The following is a 19,130-nucleotide window of genomic DNA, read 5'->3' as shown; positions in this document are numbered from 1 at the left end:
TGTGTTACCTCTGTTCCTTGCGTGGACACCTCGCTTGTACATTAAATTAGTAAAAGCCACTATCTGTCCCAAAGTAAATTTTATCCAGATGAATCTAAGTTTATTATATTAATGTCAACATACATCTCCTGAAAGGACTCAGAGGCATCACGAAAAGACCACAGAAAGTTGAAGTTTAGCATCATAACTACACTTCTGGGTTCCAGGCGAATGGCTGAGCAGCTTCCATATGCGTGACAATATGATTCCGCCAGGAGCTAAAACTGCAAACAAAGCCAGTCGAAATGCTACAAAGAGGGGGTTGTGTTCTTCCGCGCGCCCCTCACAGCACACGCACAAGTTCAATCTCCCTTTTAAAGTTGTAAGCGACGGGCTACATTCAAATTAATTTGTATAGTATTAAAACCTCAGCCTAAACGCGTCAGAGGTTGGATTCGATGGCCTCTGTGGCCCCCTCCAACTTTTATGATTCCTTCTAGAGTAGCCTTATTGGAGCTACACTACATTCCTTCCCTAGCAGTGACTTTGGGGGTCTAGAAGCTTGTTGTCTTTCTTCAACCCGAAATCTCTGATAAAAATAATCATTTAAAAATCTGAAGGAACCTCAGAGGTCATTCGATCTAACCCCTTGCCTATATTAATGTCAGCTTCTTCCTTCGTGACTATAGGACCCGGGTCTTTTCCCGTGAACTGAACTCGGAAAGCTTCACTATAGAGACAACGGGATGCTGCTCCAATTCTTTTTTTTTTTTTTAATCTCTAGAGGACCATTCGGTGGGAGGAGGGGGCGGGGCTGGAAGTGAGGGCCAAGTGCGTCACCCAGCTCTTCTCCCGCGCGTGCGCAGAGCCGTGCCTTGGGCGGCCCATCGCCATGGCAACGGGGGGAAGCCGTTGGGAAGGAGCCGTTGAAGAGAGAAGCCGGTGTGGTTGGGTGAAGAAGGGGCTCGGGCGGCCAGGCTTCCCCCGGTAGCATCTCCTTAGTGAGAGGAAGGATGGCGAAGGCACCCTGAGTGGCAGCGAAGAAGAGAAAGAGAGGAGGGTATTAAATAGGGACAGCAAGCTGGGGCGGGGGGGGGGGCGTGTGTTTCAAACAAAGAGGTGCTGGGGCTAAGCAGACCTGTCTGGGAGCCCCTGCTCAGTTACGAGACGTCCGGCTGCAGCTATTGCTCCCGAGCAGGGATTGTGCTCTGCTTATGCCCAGAGAGGCATCCTGTGTTACTTTAAGTGGGCTGCTGCATAGCGCAAATCACGCAGTGCTTCTCAACCTGTGGGTCCCCAGATGTTGTTGGACTACAACTCCCATCATCCCTGAGCTCTGGCCTTGCTAGCTAGGGGTGATGGGAGTTGTAGTTCAACAACATCTGGGGACCCACAGGTGGAGAAAAGCTGCTGGGGGTGAAATTTAATTTTTGCAAATTTATTCAATGAGTGGTTTTGGGTGCAAGGAATTCAATTCTGCTATTGTTTTTGTTACTGGACAACATTTAGTTTGGTAAGTTCATGTTTGATGAGGAAGCATGTAAACTGCTTCCGGAAAACCAAATAATTTTAATTATGCCTTCTGAAAGTATCGGCTAATACTTAAATTAATAACAACCAATAATATAGCTGCAAGTTCTTGGCAATCATTTTTAGGTGACGCTGTGGTCTAAACCACAGAGCCTAGGGCTTGCCGATCCCCACGACAGGGTGAGTTCCCGTTGCTCGGTCCCAGTTCCTGCCAACCTAGCAGTTTGAAAGCACGTCAAAGTGCAAGTGGGTAAATAGGTACTGCTGCGGCGGGAAGGTAGACGCCATTTCCGTGCACTGCTCTGGTTTGCCAGAAGCGACTTAGTCATGCTGGCCACATGACCCAGAAAGCTGTTTGCGGACAAACGCCGGCTCCCTTGGCCAGTAAAGCAAGATGAGCGCCGCAACCCCAGAGTCATCCGCAACTGGACTTAGTTGTCAGGGGTCCCTTTACCTTTATGCAATTTTACTTTTTTACTTACCCCAACAAAACTAAATTATATTACAGTGGTGCCCCGCAAGACGAATGCCTCGCAAGATGGAAAACCCGCTAGACGAAAGGGTTTTCCGTTTTGGAGGTGCTTCGCAAAACGAATTTCCTATGGGCTTGCTTCGCAAGATGAAAATGTCTTGCAAGTTCCTGCGGGGTTTTTTTCCTCCCTCCCCCTTTTTCCCAAGCCCCTAAGCCGCTTATCAGCTGATCCTAAGCTGCTAAGCCGCTTAACAGCTGATCCACTAAGCCACTTAACAGCTGATCCACTAAGCCACTTAACAGCTGATCCGCTAAGCCGCTTATCAGCTGATCCACTAATAGCGCTAAGCCGCTAATGGGCTTGCTTCGCAAGACGAAAAAACCGCAAGACGAAGAGACTCGCGGAACGGATTCTTTTCGTCTTGCGAGGCACCGCTGTAATTATATTCATTTAACCAAATGAATTTGCACCTTTTTAGCACCCCTCATTTTGGGAATTTGAAAGTTGAAAAATTCAACATATGTTGTAGGGGAGTGAGCAGATATACCACAGTGTTGTAGGCACCTTGAAAAGCAACAAACAACACTACAACTCAGAAGTCAGGCATATAAGTGAGTGTGGGACTGTGGCATAAGAGGCAGACACATACCTAGGAGTAAGCCGCATTGAATGTGATGCCATCTGCCATATGATGCTGCACTGTAATGTATTTCTACAGTAGGCTACAAGAGAGGGGAGAGATGGGACCACAGCTCTGCTGGAAGACCAGCAACATTTGGCTCCTCATTCCAGCTGGCCACTACAAGAATTATGCAACTGAGAAATGGGGCTAAGATTTTACCTGTATTTATTTCTACATCCTCCTAGTCCTTTTCCCATTTTTGTCACCTGTTAAATTATGAGCCCAAGTACAGGTACTTACCATCAATATTTGTAGGCTGTCCTGGGAGCTGCTCTTTGGCAGAAGAGCCGGATAAAAGTGCTGTAAATAATAAAATAGTGGACTGTAATTTCTTATTAAAACAATGTACTATTAGTGGGGCAGAAGAGTTCATGGACCAGCATCTTGCCACCTGTCTGTTTATTTCAGGTATGAAGGGCTTCTGGCCCGTGGGTCTATTATACCCAGGTGGGGCTCTAATTTGGTCTGCTGTGCTATTTTTCCTTTGCCAAATGCAGGCACATCTATTCATTTACAAGATTTGTATACGGCTTTTCTCACACAATGGTTCTCAAAGGGGTTCATGGTCATCATACAAAATAATAAAACATTTAATTTAAAACTATGATTTGCACATAGAGTTATGCTTGAATGATCTGAATAAATACAAGGTAGAGAGTTGTGGGGCATGCTGTAACTTTCCTGTTGTCTCTCAGTAGGAATACTTCAAAATGCATCCACTCAATGAAGAACCTGGGTCAGGAGAGGCTGTTGCAGGGGAAGAGAATGGTCAAGGGATGAAAGACTGCAGGCACGTGGACACCTGTTCCAACAATGAGGACAACTTAACAAAATCAGGTAGTTCTTGCTATCAGAGGCTGTGTGTGTGTACGTTTTGAACATGAAGTAATTATGACAACACCTTGGCTAAAATGAATGACAAGGCACAACTTTCTGCCATTTTGTTAATATATTTTTTAATTTGGCAAGATTTATATAACGCTTAAAAAACATGAAGTGGTTTGCATACAATAATATTAAATACCAATGTTAAGGTTTAAATTAATCTATTATTTATTATTTTTAATTAAGAATAGTAAGGGGGACTGAGTACTTCCCTGCTTTACTACACAAGCATAGGAGTGTTTGTATAGAACTGAACAAAATGTGGCCAACACTATAAAAATGTTACACATTCCTTGTTCACCATTCTTATCGCAATGATGCCCTGTCATTTTCCTGACCTTCTCTTTTCTTGCACTTGTAAAAGCTCCAGCAAGAGAGAGAGAGCCACATATAAAACTAAATTAATGCAGACATACACTGCAGTGCAAATACAGTCCCTACAGATACAGATTCCTCTGTTGTGAACAGAGTGTGTGTGTATTCTGGGATATTACATGCATGCAACAAAATGAAATGAGAGGCCTCCCTCTGGAGTGCCCATCTCTTTGTTTGAGTTAGCAGATTTAATCATCCACTGAGCCTGTTTCCATCTGTCTGAATTTTAGAACTACAGCCTCAACTCCCAGAAGGAGAACAAGGAACAGAAAAAGATCCTGCCAATGTGCAACTGAAGTCGGAAATTATTAGGAATGACTGTGGTAATGGAGAACCAGGTGAATTACATGAAAAATATCAGTACTATAAGTTACAGACCTATGAAAGATATTGCCACCTTAAATTTCCCGTCAGGATCACATACTCCCACTGGGTGTTACTATGGGGGATTTTTCTGATCCTTAGTCAGCAGGAAAACACTGGGTGCATTGCTTGCCCTCATGCTCGAAAGCTAGATTAAGTGGTTGGTATATGGTGTGATGGACTGGGTGAATGATGGAACCATGTAACTTTTGTTCTCAAGTATTTTCTAGCTGGGTTATTCTACTCCACAGTTGCATACTGCAGCCACCCTTTGCGGTGGGAGCCAGGGCGGGGCGGGGGGAGAGACTTACTCCTGTGTCTTTACCAACTGTCTTGGTGCTTTTAAGAGCATAAGAACTGCTTTGCTGGGTCAGACCAAAAAGATTGATTTCAAGTCTGTGTGATCATGGGAGGCTTCAGTTTTCTTGGAATTTAATTCTTTTTTATGTTCAATTTCAGGCAAAGGAGTAAGGCCAGTCAGACCATTCATTTCACATAGCAAAGGTGGGAGGAGGCCAGAGAGAGCCTGCAGCAATGTATCTTGTTTATTTCTTGATTACATTTTTATCTCCCTTTTCTTCCAAAGAGCTCAGTATGGCATATTGGTTATACTGCAGCTATCAGTAGGTATTACTGTATGTAACAATTAGCTCATTGAAGAAATTTTAGTTTCTGCCTTTAAGGTGAATTTCTTGGATCTATACATTTAAAATACGTTCTGCAATATACTGTATTTTCACATATAATCTCCAAGCACCACAGAAGAGAGACAGCTCTGTGACCAACATACAACAACAGAATGAGGAAAATAGAAATGGTGACCAAAAGCCGGTGGCTGGCTCATCCTGTGAACAATCAAACAAACAAGGTGGTTTGAGGTAATTTAGTTTTTATTGGTGGTCTTACTTTAACAAATCAGGGATTTTTTTTATAGAGCTGCCAGTCTCTTAACCATGTCAAGGTATTATGAGTAGGCTCACAGGTTACCCTCCCCGACATGAATTCCCCAGTCACTTCCCTTAACATTAGCATCATGCTATGTCTACAGTGGTGCTATGGTTAACCAAAGTTAGCTTTTAATTGAAGTTTGAAAACTAGGGTTTTGAAGCTGAATCAGTGTCAGTAATGAACTCGGTAACATAATTATAAAATCCAGACTACCTGTTGGTTTAGCACTGAGCCTTTGTGTGAAAATTATCTCAAGAGAGCATGCATTTTATGCAGCCAGCGTAAAATATCACAGATTTCAGATACGCAACAGCTGACCAAAAATAATACCCTCTTTATTGCTAAATCTCACCTCTTGGCAAACTTTAAAACAACATTCTTTAGCTATTATTCTGGCTGGATTCAGTGTTCTGTATGCAGCGCCTCTGCTTCCCCTCTGAAAATGTAATCCAAGGATTGGGGAACTTTCTGAACCTTGGGGAGGAAGTTAGTGAAAATATCAATATTAAGCAGCACATCTACCTTCTAAATAAGCAGGTGGAGCTTCTAGAGTATGTACTGTACTCACACTACTTCTTAATGTTTTAGAATGACCAAAAAGATACTGAGGGACCTCTGCAAACAGCATAAATTGTATGTGACCCCATCCTTGAACGACACCCTCTATCTCCATTACAAAGGTAAAGGCCAATCTGCTAGCTATATTGTAGCAAAAGAACTGAACATGAACACCTGAGAACATAGAAATAATTTGTTGAAATATTGTCGAATCTAAATCTAGGTCAATGTATACAAATATTTTATTAAAAGTTTCAGAATCAAGTGCATTCTGGCATTCTTTGTTCAACAACAGCCAGCAGATGCCTCTGGAAGCAAACCAGTATAACATGATGGGGACAGTCTTCTCCTGTCTCCAGCATATACCAGTATCTGGTATTGATGTCCACAGTCTTAACAGGGAGGATAATTTTGATTTTTGTGGTAATTCTGTAAGTGAAGATCAAGACTGAAGCTAAAGTTAGTAAGCCCAGGTCCTATGCATCTTTATTGAGTAAATCTCACTGAACCAAGAGGAGCTTATTTCTTTCTTTATATGAGCCCCTCTCAGTTCAATGAGATTTAGTTCATCATAAGTAAGGATTTATAGCATCTGTAAATGGATCTTTGACAATATATATAATTTTTAAAATCAGCTGTGAGAGGCTCAGAGTTCGATAGGAGCAGTGGGGCAGTGGGGCAGTGGGGAAAGGGGTGTTTAACTCATGGTTTTCCCAATCTGAATTGCTCCTCCTCTCCCACAGCTGTTAACCCTGCAGGGGCAGGGTGTGGGGAATACTGGTTCAGTGTTGCTTTCAATGTAACTAACTTTCAGTGGAGTATATTAGCTCGATTGGGCCCTGGATCTCCTTACCTGCAGCAAAAATGAAAGCAGGCTCTGCTTCTTTTTTAAGGTCTTCTTCAAATAACAGTTGGCTAGTTGGTTAAGCCAGTATTTGTGTACCTATGTTTAAGTAATTTTATGTGTGCAATGCAGATATCACCCAATAGAGGGACTTATTTGTTCATGCATTTTGCCAGCTATGACATTCATGAGTACTTTCTGTTGTGTTTGTAGTTCTGAAATATGGTCCATGTTGCCATTGTGTTTACTTCATTTTTCTTCCTGCAGGATTTGATCGTCTGGAGAACCTGGAAGAATATACAGGATTGAAGTGCTTATGGCTGGAATGCAATGGCTTGACTAAGATCGAGAACCTGGATGCACAGACAGATTTGCGTTGCCTTTATCTGCAGCTGAATTTAATAAATAAAATTGAGAATCTTGAACCCTTGGAAAAGCTGGACTCTCTCAACCTCAGCAACAATTATGTCAAGAAAATTGAAAACCTCTGTAAGAATTCTAACTTCACTGAAATAAGATCCATAACCTGAACACAGTGTTATTTAGTGGTGTTACTGTCATACATGTAGGGGTACCAATGTGTTAAAACACAGCGCAAAGCATTTCCGCAACAATTTCTGGTGGCTTCTGTGGAGGCAAATTTTGTTGTTGGCATCTGTCTGTCTTGAGAGACAATGGTGTCCGCCAATGGGGGTGAAGTCAAATCACTGTGTTAGCAGCACTGAAGTGACCTCCCTGGGATGTAAGCCTGGATGGTGTCTATGGAGGTCCAGGGCTGCCCAGACAACAAGACTCTCCCCCACCCTCCCATTAGCCTCAGTGATGTGCTTCAAAGGAAAGAGCAATATGCACTGAGTCAAAAGGAGCAAAGAGGAACATTTTCAGCACTGAAAGTCTTCAGTGCAGACTTTTTCTTTAAATTCCTAACAGTGGAGTGAGCCAGATTGGGAACCAGTTGGGGGTGGGGCGTGATCGTGAGTGTTGAAGCATTTTAACCCTTCGCTCCACACAGGGTCGTAATCTCAAATGAGCCCCTGTGCCTGTAATTTGTGAAGGGAATGACACAAGGATGGTAACACAAGGACACAAAATAAAACTTGCACATACTTCGGGTCTGAAAATGAACTAATGTTTATAGTCATATGCCCAAGAGAAGCAATGCTGCAGCCTCTTCGTGAAGTGTGTTTTATTGATCAACTGCAGAGTAAGATTACTTCCCCCTACATTTAATCTAAATTCCCCTTCTTGAAATAGACCCCTTCACCTTAAACTGTTGTCATCAGACGTACCTCTATACTTACATTTAACTAACAAGCACTCCTAATTACAATTCTGTGGCCAGTTAACCTGGACCCCTATACTCTGGGACTTAACTGGGCTTTGAGGTTCTAGTTTGGTATGACTGAGGGCTTTCCAATGTTTCAGAGGACAATATGTGGGTGTGTGCATTTTAATCTTGTACAGTATAGCCACAAGCAGAACTTGCTGAGAATCTTGCTCCTAAAATGGCAACCTTGGTTGGGCTGTAATTGGTCTTGGTAGCATAATCTTGTTGCCTTTGTTACGATTCCTTAATTTATTTAGCAGTCCCATTCATTTTACTTACTCTAACAGTATCCTTACTTTTCAACAGCTTGTTTGAAAGTTCTGCACACTTTACAGATTGCTCACAATCAGCTGCAAACAGTTGAAGACATACAACACTTACAGCAATGCCCAAGTATCAGTGTCCTTGACCTCTCTCACAATAGGCTAGATGATCCAAACATTTTAGATGTCCTGGAGACCATGCCTGATTTGGTAAGCAAAGAATAACTCCAAGATTGCTTTATCTGATCCACCATTTCTCAGGCACAGAATGATTCTGTTTCACTGATCTTATTGTGCTGTGGAAGGATATATGCTGTATCCAGTGCTTCAGGGACATTAACATGCCTTAATAAAATTTAGTCAGGTGGTAGAAGAGGAGTTACTGTAATAAATTTGCATAATCAGGAAACAAAATCCTTGATGGGTTATGTCAATATGAGTATGCTTGATTCAGACCTCCCTTACGCAAGAAAAACAGGGGCCACAAGGAACAGGTAGCAGGTTTAGCTCCTACCCCAGTAATGTCTCTGAGTGCACCCTTTTCCTTTCTTCTGCAGGAGTGAATGACAAGAAGGTGCAGTTATGCTTGCAGTGTAGCTATGGGGGTTAAGTGAACAAAAGTTTACTCAAAGCTGATCCTATGAAAATGATTTAAATAGATATATATTCAACTATTTTTAGTTCCAGGATGGCTTCACATATTGTACAAAAATAATTTCTACTGTTGTATTTTAAATTGAAGCTGTTTTGCTTTTTTTTTTCTTGCAGCGTGTATTGAACTTAATGGGAAATGAGGTAATAAAGAAAATTCCTTATTACAGGAGGACACTTACCATCCGATTGAAACATCTGACGTATTTGGATGACAGGCCAGTGTTTCCAAAGGACAGGTAAAACAGGAAAGGAGAGAGTGAAGAGATGACCAGTCTAAAATATTATTAGTAGCCTAATCATTTCTGACTATGTTGTTTGAAAAATGGATATATTAACAACTAACTTCATGGGACTGTTATAATACATACACACACACACACACACACACACACACACACCAGAATGGCCTGTAAGATTCTGATCCTGATCCTAAGCAAATTGCTTCAGCTCACAAATGTGACAACCCCCAAAGCAATCACTTCAGGAGAGCAAGCTTGTGACTGGGGCAACAGAGGTAGCATAATTTAAAGACAGTCTCATTCATTCATTCACTTCGTTTGTATGCCACTTTTACACACAAGAGTCATGCTCAAAGTGGCTTACAACAAAGAAACGGATGCATTTTAAACAAACACTACAAAAACAATTTCTTAATAACATAGCAAAACAGAAATATAAGAACACAGAGAAAAGCACATTTCAGTACACAAATATAACAAGATTACTTAAACAACATGCAGCATCCAATAGCAAAAACAGCAAGGGAACTTCACAGTTTCACCTTTGTCCTAGAAACACCCCTCCCTGATGTTACTCCGCAAAACTGACCAATTCAAATTGTAAAATGTATGGAGGAGGTCCTGCTGGTGGTCCTGCCAATGGGTATGATTCAGAGTGGTGGTGGCAGTGACCCAGGACCAGGCTTTCTTTGTTGTGACACCCTGATTATAGAACACTCTCCCTGTTGAAGAGTGTGTTGTTGTTATTTAGACTGAAACTGAGGACCATTTTTGGTCACTGTACATGAATGGAAGGTAGGTGTCAGGAGGCAGGTAGTTGCTATGTTTTACATGGTTTGAAATATAATTTTGGTAATTTTAATTTTGTAATAATTATATTTATGATGTTGTATAACCATCCCAGGCTCCCTCCAGAGGAAGGGTGGAATAGAAATCCAATAAATAATAATAATTTTACAGTCCCACATAGCAGCACTGTTCACACATTTTTATTACTATTTTAGTTAGCCACCCCACAACCAAAGTTATCTAAAATCCATATAATGTCATCAAACATAACAATGCCAATTAATTAAGCACAAACCAGGGAGAGCAAATTGCTCTTTCCTGCAAGTGCAGCTGGATGATAGGCCCAAACAGCAGCACTGCACACTTTCAGGCTGTGGAAACTGCCAGACATATGAGTCAGTTCATTATGTAGAAATTAATTAATGCAACATCATTCCATGTGTCTGATGGTAGTCATCTTTATTCTTTCCAGAGCCTGTGCAGAAGCCTGGGCTAAGGGTGGCCGTGAAGCTGAGCAAAGTGAAAGAGAAACATGGGACACAAAAGAAAGGAAGAAGATCCAAGACAGTATTGATGCTCTTGCCGCAATCCGGCAAAAAGCTGAAGAGAAGAAAAGGCAGTGGGAAATAGAAGAAAGAGATGGAACATCAGCTGACAGTGAAGAAGGTTTGTGTATAAACTTTTGAGCAGAAGTACTGTGTCACCATAGCCCTTTTGAGCATCCAGCTTCACACATTTCCCATTCGGAGTGGGGTGGGGTGGGTGGGTAGGGTTAGGCGCAGAAGCACACTTACTGAGCTTGTCCCCTCTTTATGCCCCAGTTACTTACTACCTTCCATGCAGTCAAGGATGAACTTCCCAGAAGAGGAAAACCTTCATATCCTTTTGGAAGAAAACCAATAAATGGACTAAAGTGACATTGCTCAACAAAAACCCAAAGATTAGTATTACTTGCGTGCACGCTTATTCTCTTTTTGTTTTGGGGCTGTTCTAGAGGAAATGCCATCTTCAAGCAGCAGCACTGAGACAGACAGTACAGGAAAGGACTCGTGTACTTTGGAAGTGTTGGAAACAAAGGAAAAGATTGATAAATTTGTGAAGGACAGCATGGATGCCCACAAGGAGGCTGTGGCTGAAGGAGCAATCTTAGGAGATCAGTCGGGGAGACCAGAGAGTGGTCATAGAGGTCATCATGAACAAGAAGTACAAGAATCGAGCTTTGACATGCATTCAGATTTTACATGCACTGCAGAAGGTATGTATGCATCTATTTACCGGTAGTTGCTAGTGCATCTTTTATCCTAGAAATCAAGGTGGCCTTTATGGGGACTCCCAGACACTCTCCCATCCAGATACTGACCAACCACAAACCTACTTAGCTTCAGCAAGGTGGCTGCATCATGTGTCCTCAGACCATGCACTAGCAATACTAGTTGAAACACCATCCAGATTTTGGTTGTAGAGTTGGCTGGGGAAAAAGTTCATCCATTTCATTTCACCAGGGCTCTGAAAGTGGGGTTTGTTTAGTTAGGAAAGTTTATCCACATATATAGCTAACATTCTATAGGGAGGCTGCAAAAATGCTTGCATATTGCAGCATTCCACAAGAGGGACAATATTTTGTGAGCAACTTTCTACATAAGGTAAAGGTAAAGGTACCCCTGCCCGAACGGGCCAGTCTTGACAGACTCTGGGGTTTGTGCGCCCATCTCACATCTATTGGCCGGGGGCCAGCGCTGTCCGAAGACACTTCCGGGTCACGTGGCCAGCGTGACAACGCTGCTCTGGAGAGCCAGAGCCGCACACGGAACGCCGTTTACCTTCCCGCTGGTAAGCGGTACCTATTTATCTACTTGCCCCCGGGGGTGCTTTCGAACTGCTAGGTGGGCAGGCGCTGGGACCGAGCAGCGGGAGCGCACCCCGCCGCGGGGATTCGAACCGCCGACCTTTCGATCGGCAAGCCCTAGGCGCTGAGGCTTTAGCCCACAGCGCCACCCGCGTCCAATTGCCTAGCAGATCTTCATGTCAGTTCTGAAGAGTCCCAGGAATGTGCAGCACTCATGTAGAAACTGTCCCTGCAATTAAAATTTTGTGCAAAGTCAGTCATATACAGTGGTGCCCCGCAAGACGAAATTAATTCGTTCCGCAATTTTTGTCGTCTAGCGAATTTTTCGTCTTGCGAAGCACGAAATCCCATAGGAATGCATTGAAAATCAATTAATGCGTTCCTATGGTCAAAAAAAGTCCAAACAAAGCCAAATTTGGTACAACAACAGTTTATTAACTGCTCTTTAAAGTCACACATACTGTAAAGAGCAGTTCAAAAATTTAAGGGAAAATAAATTAACTTTATAAACAAAACATGTCTTTGTTTTTAGTCAAAGAAAAAAAGTCGCGAGACGTTTTCGTCTTGCGAAGCAAGCCCATAGGGGAAATTCGTCTTGCGAGGCAAATCGCGAACGGAAAAAACTTTCGTCTAGCGAGTTTTTTGTATTGCGAGGCATTCGTCTTGCGGGGCACCACTGTAGGTTGCAGTGGGGCACCAGGGTGCCGTGGGATTTGACATCTTTCTGCAGGGCCTGCAAGACGGAGCTGTTTCGCCTGGCCTTTGGCTTGGACTCAGTCTGACCCCTTATATGGGATTTGGTATCTAAATTTTCCCTTGGTTTTTTTTTGCTGCCTCATGTAGGACTAGCATGGATAGCTGGCTCGGGTGAATATCTGATGTTTCCTCCCTTTATGGTCTTGATTTATGGGCTACTACTAGAATGAGGCTGCATTTTAACCTGTATTTTAAGCCGTATTTTAATTAACTTTTTTCTATTACATTTTATTGTAATTTATATTTGGTGTTAGCTGCCCTGAGCCCAGCCCTGGCCAGGAAGGGCTGGGTATAAATAAAAATTTATTACAGTGGTACCTCGGGTTAAGTAATTAATTCGTTCCGCAGGTCCGTTCCTAACCTGAAACTGTTCTTAACCTGAAGCACCACTTTAGCTAATGGGGCCTCCTGCTGCCACCGTGCCGCCGGAGCACGATTTCTGTTCTTATCCTGAAGCAAAGTTCTTAACCTAAAGCACTATTTTTGGGTTAGCAGAGTCTGTAACCTGAAGCGTATATAACCTGAAGCGTATGTAACCCGAGGTACCACTGTATTGTTGTTGTTGTTGTTGTTGTTATTCAGTGGCAGAACAATTTTTGACAGCCTTTTATTAGGGACAGAGCATAATACAAAAGAGAGCCCAGTATAACCTTCCCATTTCTATATTTTTATACCTAGATCTGTTAAGCATTTTGTCTCTTCCTTTTTTTTAGAGATGCCAGTAGATAAGATGACTACACCTGGACCTTTGCTCACTGAACTTGCTGACCCTGCAGAAATAGAACAAATTCAGTTGGATGTACCAGAGAAACTTTTTATTGATGTATGTATTAACTGAGGGAAGAAAGGGTGGGTTATGGCCAAGATGAAGCATCTCAGAAATGGGTTTTGTATTTCCACAAACTCCTAAATTTTGTATTTTAAAAATTACTTCCTTCTGTAAACTCTAGGATAACTTTTAATTTTTAGGAGCTACCTGATTTGGAAGATGTAGATTTGGAAGTCTCACCAGGAGAGATCTTCACTAGAAAGGTGAGTTATTCTAATACCACAGTGCTTTCTTAATCCTGTGTTTTTACAGTTAATTTAGGTATATTCCTAACAGAGCTACATAATTTTTTGTAGATCAGGAGACTCTAGAGATATTTTAATATCAGCCAATGTGTCACTCTAAAATTCTTTAGCTGATGCCACAGAGTACCTCAAGCACATACGCACAGGTATGTGTGTTCAGAACAAGTTGAAGTGTGCAGATAAAATACATGGTTGTACAGTACTACTTCAAAATGTATGTAGGAGGTGTAGCAATCATGGCCCAATGGGCATGGATGATGGGAGTTATAGTTTAGCATCATCTGGAGGGTCAAAGGTTCACCACACTTACACTTGGTGCTCAGTTGCAAGCCCCATTTTCTGCAGAGATGAGCTCCACTCAGGAGCTCCAACCAGGCGCTCCTGAGTGGAACCAGGTTTATATTTGGTGACCAATGCAAAATGCACTGAATGCAAGCTCCACCGCTGAGGAAGCATCAGCAGCACAGCTTAAGGTTCTCACATGTTGCTTTATAGCCTGACTTTACTGACATCAGATGTGGGAGAGCTAGGCATCAGTGGAAAAACTTCCTCATGGGCCAAATTAGAACCACTGGTAGTCTAATTTGGCCTGTGGGCCAGAGTTTCCATCCCCATCCCCACTGTTGAGGAGTTAAACTTTCAGTGTGCTTTGGAAAGCAACATCCCTTAGAATAGTATGAGGGTAGAGACTATCAAGACTAGACTGGGGAAAATGTATGGGGTGCCTCAGGGTCAATTTTTTATGGTAGCCCAAATCTCGGGTGTACGGGTGTATGTATATATCTCAATTTTAACTCATGAGCTATTGCTGCAATCTGCTCCAATTGTATATTTTATCCTTATGAACGCTGTTTTTATTGTGTTAATGTTACATGAGCTGGTCTTTGACCGTAATCAATTATCTATAATGTATGCCAATACAGACATTTTCCAGCTGGTTGGGTTTTTTTACCTTTATAGCCAAGTTCTCCAAAGATTGAAGTGATTTCTGAAGCAAGTGATGACAGAGACTGCATAGTTGAAAGAAATACAGACACTTCTAGGAATATAGAGACAGAAGAGATCCCAATCTCTATCTTTTCAAACACATGTAAGATACCCGAAGTCTGTCCAAAGGAAGCCATAGAACCCATTGTAACAGACCTTCTAACACAGCAAGAGGAAGTATTGAAAGCCAAAGTACAACCAGCAAAACCCTTGATTGAAGAGATTCCAGGACCTTTGAAACCATTAACAGATGATGAAGCAGATGAATTAATCCCAGACATTGTGGAAAATGGAGAGAACCACATTGCATCTTCTTGCACAGGTAAATTCACATAGACATGATTTGGGTCCACCTGCTTGGGGTTTTTAAAGCCACCTGTTCATTTTTTAATAACAGGACAAAGCACCATCAGTATATGTGCCTTATAGCTATAACAACTAGTCTCTAGTCCAACTATGTGCTATTAAAGAAAACAGTTAATGGTAGCTTCATCTCTTTCCAGGTCCACACATAGTTAATGTGGCTGGCTTATAATTACAGAATGCTTACACCTAAAGCCTAACTTTATTTATTTATTTTTAAAGTAACTCATTTATTTCAGTGGTGCTATACTTGAAGTGATACTTGGGGCCTAATTTCAATGAGCTTCTATGGGTGTAGAGGTGTGTATCTTTCCCTTAAGAGATGTCCATATATAGACATCACATTTACATAGGGGCTGTGCATAGAAGAGCTGAATATGTCTCGATCTGATACACATAAAGGTTCACCACATAATGACTACCACAATTATGGATTCTGTAGGCCCTGTGCAAGCATGAACTTTATGCGTGTAGGCTTCACGCAAACATGGATTTTTGTTTGGGTTTGCTTGGTTTCATGATGAATTGTTATTGTTTTCTTTTTGGTATGGTTCATTTTTATGTTCACCACTTAGAAATTCTAATTGTTAAGCAATGTATAGATGCTGTAAGTAAATAAATATTATAGCCAATTGGTTGCCATTAGCAAATCTGGACAGGGGATGGACATGCGCAGTGGGTAAATGAGGGACATAATTCCACATTTAGAAGTTAGTCTAAACTGAACCCAGAATCTGAGCCTATGGAAATCTTGATACAGCAAAAATCCTCCTATGACTGGTAGGTATTGCAGAGGTACTTCCTTGAGCATAGAATTCACACACTGGTAACTGGTGAGACCCTACCATTGCTGTCCTAGCTGCACTGATCCCATTTGATCATTTGGGCTTGCCTGACACTCGCAAAGTCCTGCATCTGGAAGGGTGTTTTAAACAATGTTTCTGCACAAGGTAATTGAACATTTCCCCTAGTGCTTTAGCTTCTCAAATGTTAAGCAATGTTAAGCACATCCAGTGATTGATTTTTTTATTTTTTTTGCTGCTTGAGATATGAAGTCCTCACTCATTTTTTAAGAAATGAAGTTCACAGACACTAACACTAATAATAGTTAAGAGCTTTGAGGAAAGGGGCTGTTGATATGAAATAGTGATTGGCTTAAAGCCATCTTGTGGGTCTGTGGTTGAAGAGAGATTTGACCTGGGGCCTTCCTGGCTCATAGCTCACACTTTTAAGCCTTCACTGCCCTGATAATCCAAATGGTAAAGGGTTTCTTATTGCGCCCAGTGCTTTCTCTGCTGGGGACAACTCGAGGAATGAACTGCAGTGACTACTGAGTGGTCCAGTTTAGACCAAATCTCAGCTACCACTCCTGTCTTTGGAGTAGCTTCTGGCCTAATAACTGGTCCTTCTCTTCAGGAAGGTATTTGGGGAGAGTATAGGTCCTATGTCCAGAAACTAACTGAAATTTCACCTCTTAACAGGGAATATCTCTGAAGAAGATACAGAGCAGCATACTCCTGAAAATAAATGAAGACGTGTTGTATGAATTTATAAAATAGAAGCCAATATATTTCCCATTGTTCATTAGCATTACTGCATCACAGCGAGTGCTGTAACCCTAACATTAGTCACAAATGTTTTCTTTGACACTACTTGCAGGCAAGCAGTCCTGGCAAGCAAAAGTCCAGTCTCTCTTCAATAGTTGTGCCTTACTTTTACTACACTGCTGTGGTAAGAGCACAGTGGCAGAGCAGGCAGTGCCATGGTGCAGATGGGGGCCTTATGCATTGGTATTTCCAGGTGCTAAGCAACACGAGCTCACCCACGGTATGCATCTGTGAAAGTTCAATGCCACCAAGTCAGGTAACCAACATTTAAAGTATGAATTCAGTTTTCAGTCTATTTTCTTTCATCTGTTGAGAAAAGGTTGTTTAATCAGTAGCATCCAGCAAAAATGAAGATCATTTAAGTCTCATTTATTTTGGTGAGAGTTGAGTGCATGCTTAACTTTCTCCCCCTGAAATCACACATGCTTCACTTTTGTTGGATTCTGCTCTAAGTTTGTAGAAAGTTTTGCCATTGTTTTGCTTATTTTGCTTACACGTTTACTTCTATTTGTAATTGTCTGAGTAAATGATTTTGTTCTCAGCTTCTTGCATCATTTGTTATCTGACTTGTCGTGGGGCATATTGAGCACCAGAGGTTTTCACTCAACCCTCTTAAAAGCATCCACTCTCAATCTCCAGAACTTTTGGCTAGAGTCCACCTTCCTACAAAAGCTTCCACATTTAGTGCCCTAGTCCCATCCCCACAAAGCATCACAGCTTCTTTTGTTCATTAGGAGAGTGACGTTTGCTCCTGGCCAGGTCACCATCTTAATTTGGGGGCTCATGATCCTGATACGGCTACAGATATTATTTGTGGTATACAAGGCGGCCATTCCCAAAGTACGATCACCTTGCAGACAGGTAGTGTTGCAAGGTCTTTATAGGCCCTATGGCTGCTGTGGTCACAGGCTGAAGGACTATCTGGTTGAACATTGCTTGTAAATTATAATTTGGCAGATGCTTAATGAATGGAATACTTTACAATTGTTTCTGCTTATATGCATCTTTGCAAATCAAAACAAATGCTAGTAGCATGTGTAAAAGTATTAGTATCACCACCCTGCTCTCCTATGTATATATAATTATAAAAGCACACAGAGTTATGACTGGATGGTTGATGGCTTCTAACAGAATGCAAGTGAGACATGCAATCCCTCCCCCTATACAAATGCATTAACTGCTATAAAGATTTTTAAAGTTTAACCCATGGTGACAATGTTAAGGTGAAGCAACACAAAAACAACCCACCGTCCCCAACACTGAGTGGGCCTAAACTACCTCACAGGGGTAAATAAAACAGAGTAATCCCATAGATACCTCCAAGTTCCCTGGAGGAAAGGCAAGATTACAGTATGGGAAAATAGGGAAGCAAGTCTGTTTATCTAATATAGGGTGCTATTGATATTAATACACAGAGAAATGAATCCAAGGAAAATAAAAGGCTGTGAAAGCAGAACTTTATGAGGACAGAAGAAAACCTCTTTAATTAGCATACCTTGTAAAACTTTACAAATGTACAGCATAGTGCAAAATTGCAGGTTCAGCACATCAACTTCAAGTATAAAATAAAATAAGCATAAAATAAAATAAGCATAAAATAGCCAAGAAAACCAATCACACACACCACCTTTCAAGAAAAATTCCTTGAAGTAGAGATAATTCTATTCCCCTTGATTTTCACTTTCTGAAGAAAACTAGATAAGAGGGGTATGCACTCTAGTGAATCACTTTATAATCAGAAAAGGGTTGGGATGGGAGCTAATTTGTTTCTCAGTCAATATCATTTTTTAAAATGCTGCACCTGTATCATTGCAAGTGGTGTCTTAAGAGAGCTACAAAAATGTATAAAACACTAGATTCTACAAAAATTACAGATTGCTACTAAACAGATTGTGATAAAGCTGCAAAGGGAAGAAAATCATCTTGTCTACTCTTCAGAAATAATTCTGCCCAGCAAAGTTACGATGTGGAAAATCAGCTGAGAAGCGAGGGTGAGGGCTCTGTGTGTGCATGTACACATGTGCTGCTGTGTGTTCAAATCTGCAATGTGTATACTTTGGTATATAGACAATGTGTGGTGTGTGTGCACTGTGGTATGTGCATTCATATACTCTGTGTGTTTGTCCATGTCAGCTGCTAGCATTCAGATCCCAGAGGGGTTGCAATGGAATAAGGAAGCTTTTGGCACAGAAATGGTTAGTTGGCACACATGCTGGTGCTAAAGCATTCCTTCTACCTGCCCCTTTACAAATCATCACTACCACTGAGGCTATGCTTAATTTCTAAACTTAGGAGGTGCTAGGGTAAAAGTCAATGCCTCTCTAGTTCTGGTATGTGCGGGATGGTGTGCTTACTGAGGAATGAGGAAGGCATGTTGCACATGCTGAGAGGTACTCTGTTATGATATGAGGTACCATGTTCTAGGTCTAGGTTCTTCTAACAAATAGTTTATCAAGACTTAGCTCTTGTCTAAAATTAATTCTGACCTAAACACATTCTTTCTCTGTTCTAAAAGGCCTAACTACTGACCAGAACTGACTTAATAGTCATTCTCTCCCCACAAATTAACCATGCAAAATCCCATTCTG

At 41.7% G+C, this 19,130-nt stretch overlaps 1 protein-coding gene across 4 annotated transcripts; it reads left to right on the top strand.

The window, feature by feature from the left end:
- The first annotated feature begins 864 nt into the window (after positions 1-864).
- Positions 865-16,890, top strand: DNAAF1 (dynein axonemal assembly factor 1). 4 transcript variants are annotated; one of them, XM_082232333.1, is made up of 15 exons: positions 865-1,039; positions 2,461-2,593; positions 3,363-3,501; positions 4,155-4,262; positions 5,042-5,165; positions 5,824-5,915; positions 6,905-7,126; positions 8,271-8,437; positions 8,996-9,117; positions 10,382-10,575; positions 10,904-11,164; positions 13,225-13,334; positions 13,481-13,543; positions 14,546-14,894; positions 16,417-16,890. In XM_082232333.1, exons 3-15 carry the CDS (start codon positions 3,375-3,377, stop codon positions 16,464-16,466), a joined length of 1,989 nt encoding a protein of 662 aa, XP_082088459.1. In that variant the 5' UTR covers positions 865-1,039; positions 2,461-2,593; positions 3,363-3,374; the 3' UTR covers positions 16,467-16,890. The 4 variants fall into 4 exon arrangements, with proteins under 4 accessions (XP_082088459.1, XP_082088458.1, XP_082088457.1 ...); XM_082232332.1 differs by having other exon boundaries at positions 3,360-3,501; XM_082232331.1 differs by lacking the exon at positions 2,461-2,593 and having other exon boundaries at positions 866-1,039.
- Positions 16,891-19,130: the final 2,240 nt, after the last annotated feature.

Source organism: Podarcis vaucheri, assembly GCF_965113315.1.
Source record: "Podarcis vaucheri genome assembly, chromosome: 7".
NCBI lineage: Eukaryota > Metazoa > Chordata > Lepidosauria > Squamata > Lacertidae > Podarcis > Podarcis vaucheri.
The sequence above is the reverse complement of the archived record's forward strand: the minus strand, read 5'-3'. Positions and strand labels throughout refer to the sequence as shown.

Coding starts and splice junctions, on each gene's coding strand:
- DNAAF1 (XM_082232333.1), top strand. CDS start 3,375: ATGCATCCACTCAATGAAGAACCTGGGTCAGGAGAGGCTGTTGCAGGG. Junction 7,127..8,270: donor CAAGAAAATTGAAAACCTCT/GTAAGAATTCTA, acceptor ACTTTTCAACAG/CTTGTTTGAAAGTTCTGCAC. Junction 14,895..16,416: donor CATTGCATCTTCTTGCACAG/GTAAATTCACAT, acceptor ACCTCTTAACAG/GGAATATCTCTGAAGAAGAT.